Genomic DNA, 15,977 nt, shown 5'->3' on the forward strand with positions numbered 1-15,977 from the left:
GCAAGGAGGTGAAGAAAGTCTTCAAGACAAGAGTTGTCTGCCTGATAAAAGGCAACTCGCCCCTCCGATCTATCATATACATCTCCCACGCGCAGAATGTCAAGCAAGAAACGTGCTACAAATCGGGTCTGCACGAGACATTGGCACGAACACGGAAGCTCTGGGTTCAACTGAAGAAGCCACAAAAACCAGGACAAGGACGTGCACTAGCAACTAGTGCCTGGTAGGTAAGCCTCGTTGCATGTGGCATAGCATGTGGCCTCACGCCATTTCCATTGCAGGAATTCTCGAGTCTTCTCTCAAAAACACTGGGGGTCAATGACACACTCAGCATCCATAACATTCTACTCGCGACAAAAGTTGTTTTTGACAAATGGGTAGATGTGCTAAGGAGGTACCATGACGGGGAGTTGCTAAACTCAATGGGTGTGGAGGACGGCCGGAAGCCCAATGATTTGAAGCTCAATGCCTTGCGTTTCTCACGGTCTCTAGACAACGACGACCTTCTGACAGTGGCTAATGCTCTTCTACGTGGTGAGGTAGTCTTCAACAAGACCAAAAGGACTCCCGGCCATATTGTGACATACGAGGACTTGTGCACGACTCTGAGAGCTCGTGCGCTATTGAAGGATTGGATCTTCGAGCAAGTGGCCATGGAGAGGGTGAGCATCGACACCACGCAAGAGATGATGGAAGAGCTGGAGTTGTCAAATGAAGACATCGATGAGTACGTGAAGGGGGCCCCCAAGTTCATCGATCTGCTGCGGGATGCCACGAAAAGTAAAGCTGAGAAGTTGGATCAGTATCCAAATTTCATTAAGAGGGATGTCGACCACTGGCTTCAGAAACAGCTCGACCCCGCAGCAGAGGCCTATCGAGAACCTTACCGGGTATACGTGAATTCGGATGAGGATCAAAGGTGGAGGAGCATCGTTTCCCGCGGAGATGAGCAGATCAAGAACATCTTTTGTGTGATGGACTTCACAAACGAGGAGATCACTCATGCAGACGAAGTCAGCTCCATCATTGACTTAATGGTGGGACTTGCGGAGGTGGAATCTTTAGTCCACTATATGATCTACGACTCCGAATCCTATCACAAGTTCTGGAAGGCCTTGAACGAGGTGAAGGCTCGGTTGAAAGGCAAGGAGATGCGGGAGATCCATGGGATAATGGCTAAGAAGAAGATACCGACGAATGTCCGCACCAGTCATCATTTATGGCATGTATATTATCTAGCCAAGCACTATCCGCATCTCCATAATCTGCTCAACCGGATGGGTTCTTCGACCACTGAACATGAGCGTGGACGTATTAGAGAAGAGATGGCATTACTATTGGGTTTAAATCCTGATAGTGTGGAGAGTGATGAAATTCCAAGATTATTGTATAGGCGTTGGAGGCAAAAAATAACAGTCTGAGATGGCATGTATTTATTTAAAAATGTAACTTATTATGGCATGGGGTTCCATGCCATTGTATTAATATTAAAAGACAATTCTTTGAGAGGATTTGCATTATACTAGAAGTGTTACAACATGTTATTGGAAGTCTACAAAGTTGTTTTATTAATAAGGGGAAAGTAAAGATTGAATGGGGACTTGGGCTCCACCTAGACTCGGAGCAACTGAGCCAATATTAAAAGGATGGAAAGAAATTGGACGACGATGACAAGGAGAAGAGAGAGGTGAAACAGTAGCAGGGGGAGGAGAAGTGATTGAGTAGACATTTCCTTGTTTAAAATAAAATGGCATGTGCCTCAATGCAGTTGCATTTTGTTATATTTATATACTATATAAAGGTTTGGAAACCTTATTTTACAAGTGGGATAATGACAATTCCCACTTTAACGAAATAGAGCTTTATTTACAGCTACTGGTGCTTTCAATCTTTATTCTATGCTTTCTCTATACTTACCATGATTCTCCTAATCTAAACAGGTATATGGGACATGATCATATCCTTTTCAATCAAGTGGTTTCAACATTCTTGTCTAGAGTGAATTTTTTCGGATAATGGTCCTATATTTATGGTTGAGGCTTTTCACATTTTAACATCTAAGCTAAGAATATGCCACATTTTCATAAGTCGTTATCATTTACAAACAAATGGTTTGGTGGAATAACTCATTCGAACCTTCAAAGTGATTGTGAAGTACGTGAGCTTTCAACATTTAGATTGTAATAGTTATCTATTGTCTTTTTGGTATATGTGTGTCACAGGGATACATAGTTTTATTGGTGCTTCATCATATAAACTCTTATATGGTTATAATTCGATATTGCCAATAAAGTTGAGTTTTCTTTTGCAATTGCTACAAGTTACCAATGCTAGGTCTTGGGATCAGTATTTGATGAGCATTCTTCCTTTGGTCTGATAGAGTTTACCAAATGTTTAGGCCACATACAAATGGGATAACAATAGTGTTACAACTTCTATTATCATCCACCTATGATATACAAAGTGGATGACTTAGTGCTAGTTTGTTTTCCCAATCTTATGGTACATAATTTGTCTAAAAGGCTCTTTGCTCAGTGGAATGGACTGTATCAGGTGTTGTAGCAAGTTAGACTGCAAATTTATGAGGTTTGGCATAATGTTAATTATATGTCAATTATTGGATCTTCCAAAAATTGTGCATGTGCAACAGCTAAAACATTTTATATAAAGGGATCAAGAACAACTGACACCAACTACAAATCCATTGATGCCTCCTCCTAATGTTTCTCTAAGTCCCAGCTTGTCCACCAAAAAACCTTAACTATCTTCCATCTTTCTAAGAGGGGTTGATATGAAGTCTAAGTATACTACTACAATACTATATACTAATATTAGTGTAGTGGGATTTTGATAGCTTTTGGATTGTTTTCAATCTAGACCACTCGCTCCTATATATAAACTAAGCTTTTGGGCTAATTAATATTCATATTTCTGTATTCTATTTTCATATTCCATGCACACACAAAATCTGATATTCCATAATAGTATATACTAAACAGTTTTTATAGTTAGGAAAAAGAGTTTAAATATTACTGCTTAATCAAATTATTTTTGATGAGTTAAATTGTAATTAACTAAGGCTACATATAAAAATATAATATATACTCCTATTGTTTGTTTTAATTTTTTTGTATTAGTAATTTGAGTTTGTATACACTCTTAAAACTAAGCAAACCTCCTTATTATATTTCAAATTAAAATTATTAAAGTTAATTTTTTATCTAAAATATTTCAGAGATCATATTACTATACAAAACATTTTTTTTCTGGGCTGACCACTCCAGGAATACCTCCCATTTTGGGAGGTGTATCTTCCCTAAAACCTTGCAAGTACTAATTGTTTGTTATAGTTAAATGTAAAGTATGCTTTCACTTGAGATATAAATAAACTTATTACTATTTCAAAAATGCTAATATATTAATAATCTGAAACAAAAGTAAAAGCAGAATTCATAAAAATTATTATTACTAATTCAGATATTTGTAAAAATTAATTGAAATATATTCATAAAAGACACTTTATGAGTGCTCAAAATATGGGAATAGATACATTAATTTGGGTCTAGACCCTTGTTTATATACAGGAATGGATGAGATAAATTCAGTCCTAAATAAATAGTCCTTATGCTATAGTAATATAATTAATATATTATACCTTACACCATCCTCCCTCCAAATAATGAAAAAAGTGATAATGAGTTAGGTGAAATATTTGGAGTTTTTGCTAGATGATTATAGATTGATACAAGAACTTGAAGCTCCCATAAAACCATCAATATAGTTGCTAACAACTATAATTGAAACAAACCCTAAAATTATAGCATAAACATTAGTCAACTATGAAATCCCAATGAACTAGTTGCAACTTTATATATAATTGCCAAATGCCTGAATTAACCTTAAAACTATAATTTTGAATTAAAATAAAGGACTTCAAGAGCCACTAAAGTCTATAAAGCACCATTGAAATAAATGATATATTCCATCTTTAAGTCTATTTATTAATGATGTTTTGAGACCATTGTTAATTCGGACTCACGACTATAAACAATATCTTCCTTTGTATTTTCCTTTCATTTAACATTTAAGACCTCAAACTCATGACCTTTATCATTATCCAATAATGCATATAGGAGATTAGAATCACTTTATTCATCCTCTACATCCTCTTTATTTCTTCTTCGAAAGAAAAAAAAACTTTAAAACACTAACTCTATTCAAATTTGTTGTGCCTGTTCTCACTCCACCATTTATGTTTGACCTCACTCCACTTTCATATTTTTTCGGCTTTACTATATTGCAATTAGATATTCCATTTAGACTTGCTATGCTTATACTCACTCCACAATCTATGTCATTTGTCTTCACTTTGCTACTGTACATGTTCATCCTCACATCATCATTAGGGACTCTCATCCATCTCCTCTACCTCCTTCTTTGAAAAAAAAAAAGTTTGAAATGTCAAGACAAAAAGGAGAAAATAAGAAAAATTAAAGAAGAAACATTATGAAAGAAGAAAATGTAAATAAAGAAACATTAAAAGAGGAATTTTCAACAATTGGCAATATAGAAATTGAGAAATATAAAGAAAGATATGTGCTAAAAGCTTGAAAAATAGAGGATTTCCTATCATAAAATTATTCAACCACCACAATATAAGCAAAAGATTTATATTTTTCAACACACAACTCAACAGTTAAGTTGGGAAAATTAATAGGGATATCCATACTCTTAAGAAAACACATAAACTCGTCAATATCAATAGTAAAGCAAAAACTTTTAATAGCACTCACAAGTGGGAACATATACTCAATCTGAAACTTTGGCCAAAGTAACTCAATTCTTAGAACAAGGGAATAATCAACACTAAAACTAATTACAAACTTTGTTAATGAAGTAAATACAAAATTTTCAACTTCATGCATATATTTAACATCCAGATTAGTATAAAAAGGACAAAAAACACTCAACTCAACACTAAATTAAAAATGAAAATAACAAGAGTCACAAATGAATGACAAAAACGTTATAGATGAAGAAGAAACACTAAGAACATAAGAAAATGGCTTAAACCAAAAAATAAAAAAATTATTGAGAAAGAGCAAAAAGTAAAGAGAAAAGATCAAATAGCAGATTGAAAGATTAACACCTACCCTTTAATATCTCTACTTTGTCTCTAAAGTTATCTTTATAATAATCAAGTTCATTCCCATGGAAGTTGGAGATGGAAATACATTAAAGATGGCCATAACACCACCAAAAATTTAATTTAATAGAGTAGCATTAACAACTTCAAATGATATATTCCTTGATTAATAACAACATGGCATGGTAGAAGAAGGAATTGCAATGAAAATTAGAAAGAAGAATAAATTTAAGCACAGTGAAAGTTAAAATTCTAGATCTTGCAAGAAGTTCATACAAATCTAAATCTAAAAAAGAAAAAATTAATAAAAATAAAAATACAATCCCAAACACTAGAGTAAAGTATTACAAAAAAGTTTTACCCTCCAAGAACAAATTGCAATGCCCTCACCACCACCAATGTGAATGTTTAAAATATGGGAGTAAGTATATTAATTGGGGTTTAGACTCTTGAGGAAGACCAAATTCAATCCAAAATAAGCAGTGATATGTTATAATACTGTAATTAATATATTACCTAGATAAGGTAATACATGTTTATAAATATATGTATTACAGACTTTACAACTATAAATTTCAAGTATTAGGCAAATCAAGTTGTAAGCTCAAAATCCATCTAGCATTCCTAACTAAGCATCCATAGAAAGGAGAGGTAAACATCTTTAAATCCTTAGTGATAGATTCTTTACAAAACTTTCTTTGCAACTTCACCAACAACATTGCACATTCTTAGAGCAAGAAATTTTGAGAATCCTGGTAGTAATCTCTTGGTATTCATGGACTCAGCAAGATCTGCAACTGCCAATTGGCAAAGTTCTTGGAAATATTTAAATCATATGGCATAGAAAGAAGAAACCCTGATTGTTGCAATTCTATCTACTATCCTACTGTTGGACATACTAAAGCACAATAAGAATAACACAACAATTTTTACCATAGAAGGATGAATCTAAAGAGAGAAAGCATAACAAAGAATAGATCCACCATTGTCCCAAGTGGAGGAGCCTTCCCAAGCAGAACTGAAATTCCATCAACCTAGCAAATTTCTTGATCTAAGACACTACTGCCTAATCTTCTTGGCTTTGCCTGGAACTTCTAGAACTGGAATGGACCAGGATGATGCAAAGCTTTCAAGCCTGCTGATGCAATCTAGAAGAGTTGCACAAGAAATGAAGAAAGAGTTTTTACTCTTCTCAAGATTGTGAGATACACTTGGAACAGCTTCAAGAAAAGACATAAGTAAAATAAGAAAATACTAACTTAGGAATCTTGGAACCATTCAGCTCCTCCACAGTATCCACTAATGCATGTGACCATGTTAATCCATTTGAACACCGCATGCCAATCCCTTGAACAAATTCCTTCAACACCATTGATATTGTGTGGATTGCCATGCACCATGCGCTGCATGCTTGCAAAGAATGCCCTGGAAGATCCCATGAGAAGCACGCTGGAGCCAAAGAGATTGAATGATTCGGCCCTGCTCCACCTGACCACTGGAAAATTGGCCACTTCTGGAGTGCCCATTCATTGATCTAGGATGTGAGCTCTCTTGCAGCATGTCCTGCTCACTGTGAAGAATGATTTATGGGCTAGAGCAATACTGACCGATTGAGCCGTGTGGAGCTGTCTAGTCCCAGAGGAATTCCTGGGAGTATACCTTGTGATACACTGGCGACAGGGGATGATGCTAAACCTTGCATGAACCGTGAACATCCCCGTACTCGAGCGGCACAAGCTCCTGGGCCTCCACCTCTGGTGCTGGTATCCTCATCCGGGGTAGAAGTTTTGCGGCTGCAAGGGCGGAGGAGGAGCTGCAGTAAAGGAGAGTTTTACACCTCCTAGGGCGCACAACAAACAAACAGGTGTCATGCCCACCTTCTGGGCCGGCCCAAAATATTTTAGAAATTACGGCACCGATTGGGGCAATAGCAATAGATCTGAACTGATCCTATAGTATTTATGCTATCTGAACCAATGCATAGATTTGCCACCAAGTTAAGCTTTTCATATTAAAACAACCAAGCATGCACAGCGATTTCTGGTTATTTCTTATAGCGAATCATATAGCTCCTTCACGAAGCAGCAAACTTTTAAGCAACTCTTCCACGCTTTTCTGCATCGTCTTACTCTCCAGCTTCTCAATCACTTCAGCTCCAAAGGAGAACACTAACGCACTGCGTGCTGTTTGAGCATCTATCCCACGAGCTCGGAAGTAAAACAGTTGGTCTTCATCCAAGTCACTGATGGCTACACCGTGGGTGCACTTGACATCATCGGCATTTATCTGAAGGCTCGGCTTCGCATTCACTGTAGCTCTCGGAGCGAGTAACAGGGATCTACTCAACTGGCCAGCATCAGTTTGCTGCGCATCCCTGTGAATCCAGACTTGGTGCGTAAGCAAAAGCAGAAAATAAAGAAAAAAAGAGTATTTTACCTGTTTACGCGAATGTTGCCATCAAACACACCATGTCCTGTTGAGTTCATGACAATGCACTTCTGGAGTTGTCTTGCATAGCCTCTGGGATGGTTCAGTATCAACCGGCTATGGAGGTCTTGCACCTGATCACGACCGCACAACAGGAACGTTAACATATCCGTTTTAGTGTCGGAACCAAGCTGCTCAATGTGGAGATTGTGCCTGCTTAGCTTGCTCCCAAGTTCCACGTCCACGCACTTGTAGCTACTAGCTTTCTCCTGAAAGGCCCAATGTCAATCATCCAGAATAGCGGCAAGAGAAAGAGAATGTACCTGTGAGACATAAGTCTTTTTCATGCTCACAGAAGATCGCTCTTGAGTTTGTATCAAGTCGTGAGACACTGAAGCTCCCGACTCGATAACAATCTCACACACGGAATTCGTCCAGTGGGAGCTCTCCTCTGTTCCTCCTCTGAACTCCTCAACCAGATGGACCGTTGCTCCTTCGGAGGCCACCACGAGCAGCCTTGGATTTGTCATTGACACGACTTGAGGTTCAAGCTGGTTCTTCAAGTTCTTGCGAGGAGTCGAGTAGTAGACAACGTGGATAGGCTTCTCCAGCTTCAAGTCCTTGGGAACCAGCACCACACCCAGATCCAGCGCTCCAATTCCATTCAGGGAGACGAAAGCATCCTTGTCTATCAAGGTTGACGCCTGTGCGATCCTGGGGACGACGTACTTCTGGAGCTTCTCATCCGGAGCACCGAGTATACTTCCAACGTAAACTTCAGGAGGAACTCCTTCGACTTTCGACAATTCCGGAGAAAGGATCCCATCCACGAAGACCAGCCTGATGCTCTCATCTTCTTCGTCTTCCATGCCCTCAAAGCTCAAGCTCTCCACTTCATCTTCACCAAGTATCAGCGGCTGGATCTCTGAATCCTTGAGAAACTTCACGTTTGTGAACCTGTAAGCTTCGTCTTTGCTGCTAGGCCACTTACACGTAACCGCGACCTCGGCCGATCCATCCCGCAAGGCTTTCAAGACGAGATTGCTCCTCCTCTCCTCCCCAGCACCCTTGCTCACGCTGTCCTCCAGCTTCTCTGCGAGCTCTAGAAGAAAGAAATCCGGCCTGCTCTCCACTGCTAAGGCTCGAGGAGCAGTAATCCGGGCTCTCGATCTGCTCTGCCATGGGCGCCTTCCTGGACCGGAAGATTAGGTGCTGAGAGAAGGCAATTGCATCTGGCTTACCGAAATCCAAGCGGGAACAAGCTCGCGGCCTGCAAACACTCCATCGCGCCTAAGAGCCCTAATGCGGACTATGGAATTTGTTTGAGAATATTCTCCGTGAAGAACCCTAGAAGCATTTGCCCAGAGAGGCCCAGGATGCTTGGCGCGGTGCGATTCGTCTCCAGGGATTCGGTCGCGTCGTCTTCAAATGTAAGCTCGTAGATCGAGATTATTCTAGCGCTCACTCCGCCGAGCTCTCTTACAGGATGTGGATCGCGAGGGAAAGACGGCCGATGCCGATGATCCAGAGATGCTTGCCAAGCGGAAGAACGCTGGCTTGGAATGGATGTCAGTGGCGCCAAGCAGGCCTCAACGAGCCGTCCCCAAGGAAGAGATTGCTCCTTCCAAGGCAGAGCGCGACGAGGTTAGAAATTCTAGTCCCGTTTTCGTTTCCTCACAATCACGTATGGATGAAATGAACAGAAACCTCCCTCGAATTCAAAGGAGCTCAATCCACACTGGAAAGATGGCGGCGAAGGATTTCCAGAAGAAGAACATGTAGCTCGACGAGTTCCCGGAGGTGTCGGCGATGGGGGTGCTAGTTGGCTTCTCAAGGGATTAAAGCGTGCTCAAGAGCGTGCGGCACGAGAAGGAGCGAGTCTTCCAGATGTAAGTGTTTCTCTTCCATTTTCCTCTTTACTTCTCGTGGCTTATGAATTGAGGGGATACAGGTTATCAGTGATCGATGGGGATCGTTTGATGCGTTCTCTCGCGTAAGTAACAAGCGAGCGGCACATTCCAACGCACATCTCCATGCTATTCGCGACAGAAAACGTAAGTACGAGCAGGAACAGGAGGCAGGACGCTCAGAGGATGAGCCTGCGAAAGAAGATTCTCGGTCTGCGAGGGAAGGTTCTCGGATGAGAGCTCCGAGGGTGGATGGATCACTCAAATGGAAGTCACAGAGGAGGGATACCATGCGCTCCGAGGACTCTGCAGTCCTCAAGGCCGCGGCAGCGTCTTACAACATATTTGAGAACGATGGGAGCTTTATGGAGAAGTTTAAACAGATGCAGGAGAAGACGGATAGAGACAAGCCGGATCAATCGAGTGGTGGTGGTGATGATGCTGTAAAGAACAAGGTCGCTACCATTCAGAGACGTGTTCGCGAAAGCAAGGATTCAAACTATGACAGATCAGGTCATGATGCGGCAATCCAAGGACGTGCTAGCGAAAGCAATGGACCAGAGGTCGATCAACCGACAGCTGATGATGATCCTGTGAAGAGGAAGATAGCTGCAATCCAGAGACGTGCTCAAAACAAAGATTCCGATGGTGACAAGGTTAAAGCTTCGGCTGGCGGCGATGATGCGGTGATGAAGAAAATCACTGCCATCCAGAGACATGCTCAAGAAAACAAGGACTCCGATGCGTTCCTTGCGTCAAAGATTTATCGCTCGAGGGAGAGGTATCAAGCCGACGATGAGTACGACGACGTTGGAATCGAAAGCGATGCTTATAAGAAAAAGTCGGCAAGGAAGGGAATGACGAAGGCCAAGAACAGCGCGGTCTCTCAGTACAATCGTATTCAGACACAGAACGAGCGCTGCCGGTATTGCTTTGAAAACTCGTCGAGGCCGAAACATCTAACAATCGCGATTGGCAACTTCACGTACTTGATGCTTCCTCCCACGTCTTCACTTGTACCGGGACATTGCTACATTGTTCCTTCGCAAGTAAGCTCTTCTTTCAAAGTTTTCACTAAATGCTAAAGCTCGCGTTTGATTTAATAGCACGAAGGCTCTACAAGGAACGTTGACGACGATGTCTGGGGTGAGATTCGGAACTTTAAAAAGTGCCTGCTCAAGATGTTCAAGGAGCAAGAGAAGGATGTGATATTTCTAGAAACGGCCATGAATCTCTCGCAGCAACGTAGGCATTGTCTGGTCGAATGCATCCCCGTTCCTCCCAACGTACTCCAGCAAGGTCCGCTTTACTTCAAAAAGGCAAGTCCTTACGTCGATTACTGCCGGAATGACTTTACTCACACCGTGTAATGACCAGGCAATCGACGAGGCCGAAGATGAATGGAGCCAGCACAACGCGAAGAAGCTTATAGACACCAGAGGCAAGGGGCTTCGCTCCTCCATACCAAAGAACTTTCCGTACTTTCATGTGGAGTTCGGGCTGGAAGGCGGCTATTGCCATGTGATTGACAACGAAGAGGACTTCGACAGCAACTTTGGTCGGAACGTTCTCATCGGCATGCTCAAGCTTCCCCAGGAGGCGATGCACCAGAAGGCAAAGCACGCGTCATTTGATCATCAAACGACTGCTGTGAAAGAGTTCCTAGAGCAGTGGAGGCCTCACGATTGGACGCAAATGCTCCAGTGAGCAATGGAACTTGTACTTGTATGATAGGTAATTTATTTTCCATCTCAGTATTTACACTTCTCAGTTCCAGAGTCTATTCTTCTTTCTTCAGCCGTTGTTGTTGCAAGGCGCCAGTGAAGAACACTGGCACGAGCGTGAATGCAGCCTCTACAACAATCCCCAGCGCCAAGTAGTCGAAGTTCTGTGAAGAAATACCGAGTAGCGCAGCGAGAGCAACTCCAAAGTATCCGCTCGCCAGGTTGGCCAGGCACAGGCAGGCCGAGAAGACAGCCATGAGCGTCCCCTCGGCTCCCGGTGGACAAATCTTTCCCAGCAACACCGCGAAGGGAAGAGCCTTGAACAGGCCTATGGCTTCAACTAGTCCCGCGAACAAGAGCACGAAGTATTCGTCCGTCACGCCCAGCAGCCGCGAGTTGAGCCGCTTGACGAGGAGAACATCGAGGAGCATCGAGGAAGCTAGAACGATCTGGATGCTTGCGGCCAGCTTCGCGAGTGGAACGTCCTTGAGGTAGCTGCTGAAGGATACAGTAGCCAAAAGAAGCCCGAGCTGAGCCACGGCCTTGGAGAGGCCGAGGTAGAACGAGTCGACGCGGAGAACCTGGGTTTGATAGTAGAAGACGCTGCCGAGCAACGAAGGGATGATGGTGACCGACAAGGTGAACCAGAGAAGTGGACGGAGTATGTCCGGCCTTTTCACCAGGTTTGCCATCTCCACAGCCTGTTGTGTCATGCTTTTGCGTTTATGTTTTTTCCCTGGCTGATCCTTGTCGTTGTCACTCTTTGCAGCGACCTCCTGCGATGCAACCACGGACTTCTCGCTTACGGAGTATGACACGGCAAAGTTGAGCGTCACCACCATGAGGAACATCGAAAAAATGGTCGTGGTTTGGAGCTTACTCAGTGCTACCCCGGCCAGCAAGTTCCCCAGCGTTGCCCCCAGCGAAAAGGCGACCATTGAGAAGGACTGGAGCTCACCTGGGGAGCTCCCCCGTCGCTTGCCACACTCGGCCACCAGAGCATCGTTTGCGACCTCGCCAATGGCGACGCCAAAGTTGCTGAGAGTGAGGTAGAGCGCGAGGAGGCCGATCGAGTTGGCGACTTTGGGGAGAAACGCAATACTTCCCCACGAGAGAAGTTGTATCAGGCCTGCAAGGAGTGAAAGAATGTAAGTTTTCTAAGAACAATTGGTAACACCGACCAAGAATCTATCTGGAAGAAACTTGGAAGAAAATCTAAGAACAGTACATCAAAAGAAAACGCGCAAGAGAATCAAAGAAGACGTAGAAAGGAGAAAGGAACCGAAAGCTACGTACCTGCGAAGATAAGATATGGAACCCGGTGAGCTCCATTGATGTAGATGGCGTCGGAGACAACGCCGTAGAGTGGCTTGGCAAGAAATGGCAAATTGGTGCTTTGCTGCAAGAACTGGAGCATTCCCGGATTCAGCTGGAGATCGTCCTTGAGATGGTAATTCACGGCCAGCCACGGGAAGCACCGGAATCCCTGCACCCAAAACCCCACGCCGATCAGCGCCAGCAGCGGCATTCCATACACGCCGCGCATGCGATCCACCCACGAGCTGGCCGCCATCGCCGAATTCGCGAGAGAGGGAAAATCAAGAGAGAAAGAAGATTGGAGGGATCAAGGATGATCGAATCAATATGAATGAATCGAATGGAAATAAAAATGCACGAGTGCTCCTCGATCCGGCTTCTACCAGGCCGAGGGAGAGAGCTTAAAAAAAACCCTAGAAAAACCAAAAGGTTTGCTTTGAAGGTGATGTGCCACTCGCTGGTAGTGCTACTTGTCAGTGCAAGGAGCAAGCCAACGGACACACAAGACAGAATATCCCTCTCAAGCCCAATGGATATTCTGTCAGGGGCAAACGGGATGACAGAATATCCCTCTCTACTAAGAACCCTAAATCTTTCAATGATCTTTGTCGTCGTAAGAAATGTGGGGGAGGGTTTTGCACCCGGGGGCCTGCGGATCCTCCGCGCCGCAGCAATCGTAGAATTTGGCGTCGTAGGGCGGGTCGTCGGGCCCCAATTCGTAGTACCTGGCATGGCGCTCTTAATTTCACTGATTTTCCTGCTCTAGTTTTTGTTTTCTTGCCTCTTTTGATCGTCGTGTCGGCGGCACACAAACATGGCGCTGTGGAACCGACACGATGCCGACGTGTTGAGCGCCGGATCGAATGTTGTCTTGCACCGCTTGCAAACTTTCCCCCCTCCTTCCATGGCCCGCCTGGAGAGAAACCCCAGAGATGAATTCCAAGCGGGAAGAATCATGGGTTTATATTATACAGTGAGTTAACCTTTCTTCTTGCTTTCCTTTCTCCTTACTTACAATCAATCTTTTCAAACAAAACGAACAACGACACACGAAATATCGTCCATGCTCTTGAGCGCCAGGGCCTCGTCCGTCAACCTCTTCGCGGCGTTTTTTGGGTTCTTGATCTTCTTTATCAAATCCACAGCGTGTTGGTTCTTCATCACCTGCATGTAGCGTGTGAACAAACGATGCAAAATCCGACCCTTGATTACCTTCCAGAGCCCATCACTCGCGAGTATCAAAAACTCCGCGTCTGGAGAGAGCTGCTCGTCGACAATGTCCGGCTCCGCGCTCAAGTGATCCTTGAGGTTCTTGTCGCCGAAAGCTCGAGCTACGGCCAATTGGCCATCAACGCGAGGCACATCGCCTGGAAGTAGGAAGAGAATCACTTTGCCAAGCTCGACGGGAAGAACAAAGACAAGTTGTACAGAACCTGGCATGTTGAGAACAAAGCCGCCTCTGTCCCGGATGTTCTTGTGCTCCGAGGCGTTGCTGGGCTCGTGATCGACCGAGAGCTGGCGAGCCTTGCCGGCCTCGCTCAGCACGGCGCGGGAGTCACCTATGTTGGCCACCAGTAATCTTAATCCGTCTACCAAAATTGCAGTCACTGCAGTAGAGCCGCCGGAGCCCAGCTCCGGGGCCTTGGCTAGTATGGTTTGATCCGTCTCCTGGTACGCCTTCCTTATTGCATTGCTCGGGTTTGTAAAGAATCCTGGCTGTTTTGTAGCGATCAATCGATCAGCGAGAGTGAAACCAAGATGGATTTGTTTTCGTCACCTCTTTGAGAATGTTGTTGAAGAGATTGCGCTTCAAGTAATCGGGAACACTGTGGCCGAGATGCCCGTCGTAGATGGCAAACAAGCCCAGCTCGTGGTTCCTGTGAATCTGGTACTCGGCGACATAGAAATCTTCCATGGGATGGCTGGCCCTCCCTTTGACGCAAGAGAATCCATGGCGAACCCTTCGTTTGGATTGCTTGCTCTTGCCTTTGCCCGCGGAGGAATCTGCTGGCGCCTAGAGGGGAGTATCTCGTCACGAATCCGAGGAGAGAGAGGGATTAATCTTACCCGGCGCCGCAGTCTCAAGCACATTGCTCAGTGATCCTCCTCCCGACGATCGTAGATCGCATCAGGCGCAGCAGCATCGAGATCGGCAATAGGCCTGGCGAAGCCCTACGCTAGCCTTGGTCGGCAAAGCTCAAGCGCTTGACAAAATCGCACGCAGTCTAGAGTCCGCCATAGCCAGTCAACGCTGGCACTGACAAAAGAAACAAAGAAAGCCGCTTCGGATCGGGGCCGTCCGCAGCCACTATGATCCGGTACACGTGGACGGCCCCCAATGCGCGCCGCGTTTTCAAACGCGCAGGTGTGGACTTTTAAAACAAAGATTATCGGAAATTAAAGATCAGTTATACAAATTTTCTCAGCTGAAAGGTTGTATAAATGTTTTTCAACAATGAGAATTAGAAAGATCTAGAACTGACTGCTCAATGTTTGATTGGGTATCAAATTTGATCCGGAATCAATACTGATTCGTAATCGTGGCTATTGCTTTCTAGGGTTTGGAGCACATTTTCGTTGCGCGCTTGGAGGAGGCGCCATGCAATCTTTCGGTGAGTTCAGGAGTCTAGATTCGCCCCGTTCCGACTCTACGTGCGTCCCTGGCCCTGGAACCTCTCGCTAAAAATCCCATCTTTGTGCCAACAATCCAAGCGGACAGTCAGTAGCTCGACTCGAGAGAGTGATCTCTAGGAACACTCTTTCAAGTGGCAATGAAAATCAGTGAGAAGAGGAATTTGCTCAAGCGGCTTTCTTTCCGAGAGGCGAATGACAAGGTCTGTAGTAGAGATGATCGTGGGTGGACTAATCTTCACGTTGCGGCACGTATGGGTGACCTTGACGAGGTACTTTCTACAGAATTCCTCTCTTTCGTGCTTTCCTTCACAACGTTTTCTCTGTTGTTCTACAGGTGAAGCGACTTTTGGAGAATGGAGCTGATCCAAACGAGCCATCTTTTGGCCCAAAGGCGCCGGGAACTACACCTCTTCACTTGGCTGCGGCTGGAGGCCACCTATCTGTGATCGATGAGCTTCTCGACAGAGGAGCAAACATCGACGCTCGGACCAAAGGAGGTGGCTGTGGATGTGAGTTTCGACTTCTCTCTTTCCACCAAAAACATACAAGAAAAAAGGCCCTGATTCGATTTTTCCATTCACAGGGACTCCACTTCACAACGCTGCGAAAGAACGCAACAAGAAGGCGATGCGTTTTCTCTTGAAAAACGGGGCTTTTCTCCCGGACGATATCGATGACGGACGATTCAATCCCCCACTCCACTACTGTCCAGGCCTCGAATGGGCATACATGATGAGAAGCAAGTTCCTAGCCAAGGTTTGAGCTGTGTTTTAGTCTCTTTGAAAGAGTTAATGGAATCTATCCTACCTGGTGTGAAGTATA

General features: G+C 44.2%; 6 protein-coding genes across 7 annotated transcripts; 2 read left to right on the forward strand and 4 right to left on the reverse strand.

Annotated features, from left to right (window-relative positions):
* Positions 1-7,131: 7,131 nt before the first annotated feature.
* On the reverse strand, positions 7,132-8,918 carry LOC9634366 (protein ABCI7, chloroplastic). The gene is made up of 4 exons (XM_002966741.2): positions 8,815-8,918; positions 7,897-8,761; positions 7,583-7,842; positions 7,132-7,520 (listed from the first exon to the last, which is right to left on the reverse strand). The coding sequence occupies exons 1-4, from the start codon at positions 8,856-8,858 to the stop codon at positions 7,208-7,210; spliced, it is 1,482 nt and encodes a 493-aa protein (XP_002966787.2). The 5' UTR covers positions 8,859-8,918; the 3' UTR covers positions 7,132-7,207.
* LOC9634367 (CWF19-like protein 2) lies at positions 8,898-11,243 on the forward strand. The gene is made up of 6 exons (XM_024671006.1): positions 8,898-9,003; positions 9,059-9,217; positions 9,277-9,462; positions 9,525-10,529; positions 10,587-10,799; positions 10,858-11,243. The coding sequence occupies exons 1-6, from the start codon at positions 8,950-8,952 to the stop codon at positions 11,185-11,187; spliced, it is 1,947 nt and encodes a 648-aa protein (XP_024526774.1). The 5' UTR covers positions 8,898-8,949; the 3' UTR covers positions 11,188-11,243.
* On the reverse strand, positions 11,185-12,839 carry LOC9652641 (probable folate-biopterin transporter 7). Its single transcript, XM_024671007.1, has 2 exons — positions 12,501-12,839; positions 11,185-12,333 (listed from the first exon to the last, which is right to left on the reverse strand). Exons 1-2 carry the CDS (start codon positions 12,775-12,777, stop codon positions 11,261-11,263), a joined length of 1,350 nt encoding a protein of 449 aa, XP_024526775.1. The 5' UTR covers positions 12,778-12,839; the 3' UTR covers positions 11,185-11,260.
* Positions 12,840-12,941: 102 nt separating this feature from the next.
* Positions 12,942-13,505, reverse strand: LOC9634368. The gene is made up of 2 exons (XM_024671010.1): positions 13,303-13,505; positions 12,942-13,246 (listed from the first exon to the last, which is right to left on the reverse strand). The coding sequence occupies exons 1-2, from the start codon at positions 13,476-13,478 to the stop codon at positions 13,117-13,119; spliced, it is 306 nt and encodes a 101-aa protein (XP_024526778.1). The 5' UTR covers positions 13,479-13,505; the 3' UTR covers positions 12,942-13,116.
* Positions 13,464-14,770, reverse strand: LOC9634369 (probable protein phosphatase 2C 44). Of its 2 annotated transcripts, none has more exons than XM_002966744.2 (5): positions 14,589-14,770; positions 14,299-14,525; positions 13,955-14,237; positions 13,734-13,888; positions 13,464-13,685 (listed from the first exon to the last, which is right to left on the reverse strand). In XM_002966744.2, exons 2-5 carry the CDS (start codon positions 14,434-14,436, stop codon positions 13,548-13,550), a joined length of 714 nt encoding a protein of 237 aa, XP_002966790.1. In that variant the 5' UTR covers positions 14,437-14,525; positions 14,589-14,770; the 3' UTR covers positions 13,464-13,547. The 2 variants fall into 2 exon arrangements, with proteins under 2 accessions (XP_002966790.1, XP_024526776.1); XM_024671008.1 differs by having other exon boundaries at positions 14,299-14,535.
* Positions 14,771-15,079: 309 nt separating this feature from the next.
* On the forward strand, positions 15,080-15,977 carry LOC9634370 (phytochrome-interacting ankyrin-repeat protein 1). Its single transcript, XM_002966387.2, has 3 exons — positions 15,080-15,424; positions 15,490-15,664; positions 15,739-15,977. The coding sequence occupies exons 1-3, from the start codon at positions 15,293-15,295 to the stop codon at positions 15,915-15,917; spliced, it is 486 nt and encodes a 161-aa protein (XP_002966433.1). The 5' UTR covers positions 15,080-15,292; the 3' UTR covers positions 15,918-15,977.

The sequence above is a fragment of the Selaginella moellendorffii genome, unplaced genomic scaffold, assembly GCF_000143415.4.
Source record: "Selaginella moellendorffii unplaced genomic scaffold, v1.0 SELMOscaffold_7, whole genome shotgun sequence".
In the NCBI taxonomy this organism is placed as follows: domain Eukaryota; kingdom Viridiplantae; phylum Streptophyta; class Lycopodiopsida; order Selaginellales; family Selaginellaceae; genus Selaginella; species Selaginella moellendorffii.

Bases quoted from the DNA above. Each gene is read 5' to 3' on its own strand.
- LOC9652641 (XM_024671007.1), bottom strand. From the start codon at position 12,777: ATGGCGGCCAGCTCGTGGGTGGATCGCATGCGCGGCGTGTATGGAATG. The intron at 12,334-12,500 runs GTACGTAGCTTT...CACTCCTTGCAG, and splicing joins TCCATATCTTATCTTCGCAG to GCCTGATACAACTTCTCTCG.
- LOC9634369 (XM_024671008.1), bottom strand. From the start codon at position 14,612: ATGTGCTTGAGACTGCGGCGCCGG. The intron at 14,536-14,588 runs GTAAGATTAATC...ACTCCCCTCTAG, and splicing joins GCTTGAGACTGCGGCGCCGG to GCGCCAGCAGATTCCTCCGC. The intron at 14,238-14,298 runs GTGACGAAAACA...GCTACAAAACAG, and splicing joins TCAACAACATTCTCAAAGAG to CCAGGATTCTTTACAAACCC.
- LOC9634367 (XM_024671006.1), top strand. From the start codon at position 8,950: ATGCTTGGCGCGGTGCGATTCGTCTCCAGGGATTCGGTCGCGTCGTCT. The intron at 9,004-9,058 runs GTAAGCTCGTAG...GCTCTCTTACAG, and splicing joins CGGTCGCGTCGTCTTCAAAT to GATGTGGATCGCGAGGGAAA. The intron at 9,463-9,524 runs GTAAGTGTTTCT...GAGGGGATACAG, and splicing joins AAGGAGCGAGTCTTCCAGAT to GTTATCAGTGATCGATGGGG.
- LOC9634368 (XM_024671010.1), bottom strand. From the start codon at position 13,478: ATGATTCTTCCCGCTTGGAATTCATCTCTGGGGTTTCTCTCCAGGCGG. The intron at 13,247-13,302 runs GCAAGAAAACAA...GCGCCATGCCAG, and splicing joins CGACACGACGATCAAAAGAG to GTACTACGAATTGGGGCCCG.
- LOC9634366 (XM_002966741.2), bottom strand. From the start codon at position 8,858: ATGGAGTGTTTGCAGGCCGCGAGCTTGTTCCCGCTTGGATTTCG. The intron at 8,762-8,814 runs GTAAGCCAGATG...CGGTCCAGGAAG, and splicing joins TTGTTCCCGCTTGGATTTCG to GCGCCCATGGCAGAGCAGAT. The intron at 7,521-7,582 runs GTAAAATACTCT...CTGGATTCACAG, and splicing joins GGCAACATTCGCGTAAACAG to GGATGCGCAGCAAACTGATG.
- LOC9634370 (XM_002966387.2), top strand. From the start codon at position 15,293: ATGAAAATCAGTGAGAAGAGGAATTTGCTCAAGCGGCTTTCTTTCCGA. The intron at 15,425-15,489 runs GTACTTTCTACA...GTTGTTCTACAG, and splicing joins GTATGGGTGACCTTGACGAG to GTGAAGCGACTTTTGGAGAA. The intron at 15,665-15,738 runs GTGAGTTTCGAC...TTCCATTCACAG, and splicing joins CAAAGGAGGTGGCTGTGGAT to GGACTCCACTTCACAACGCT.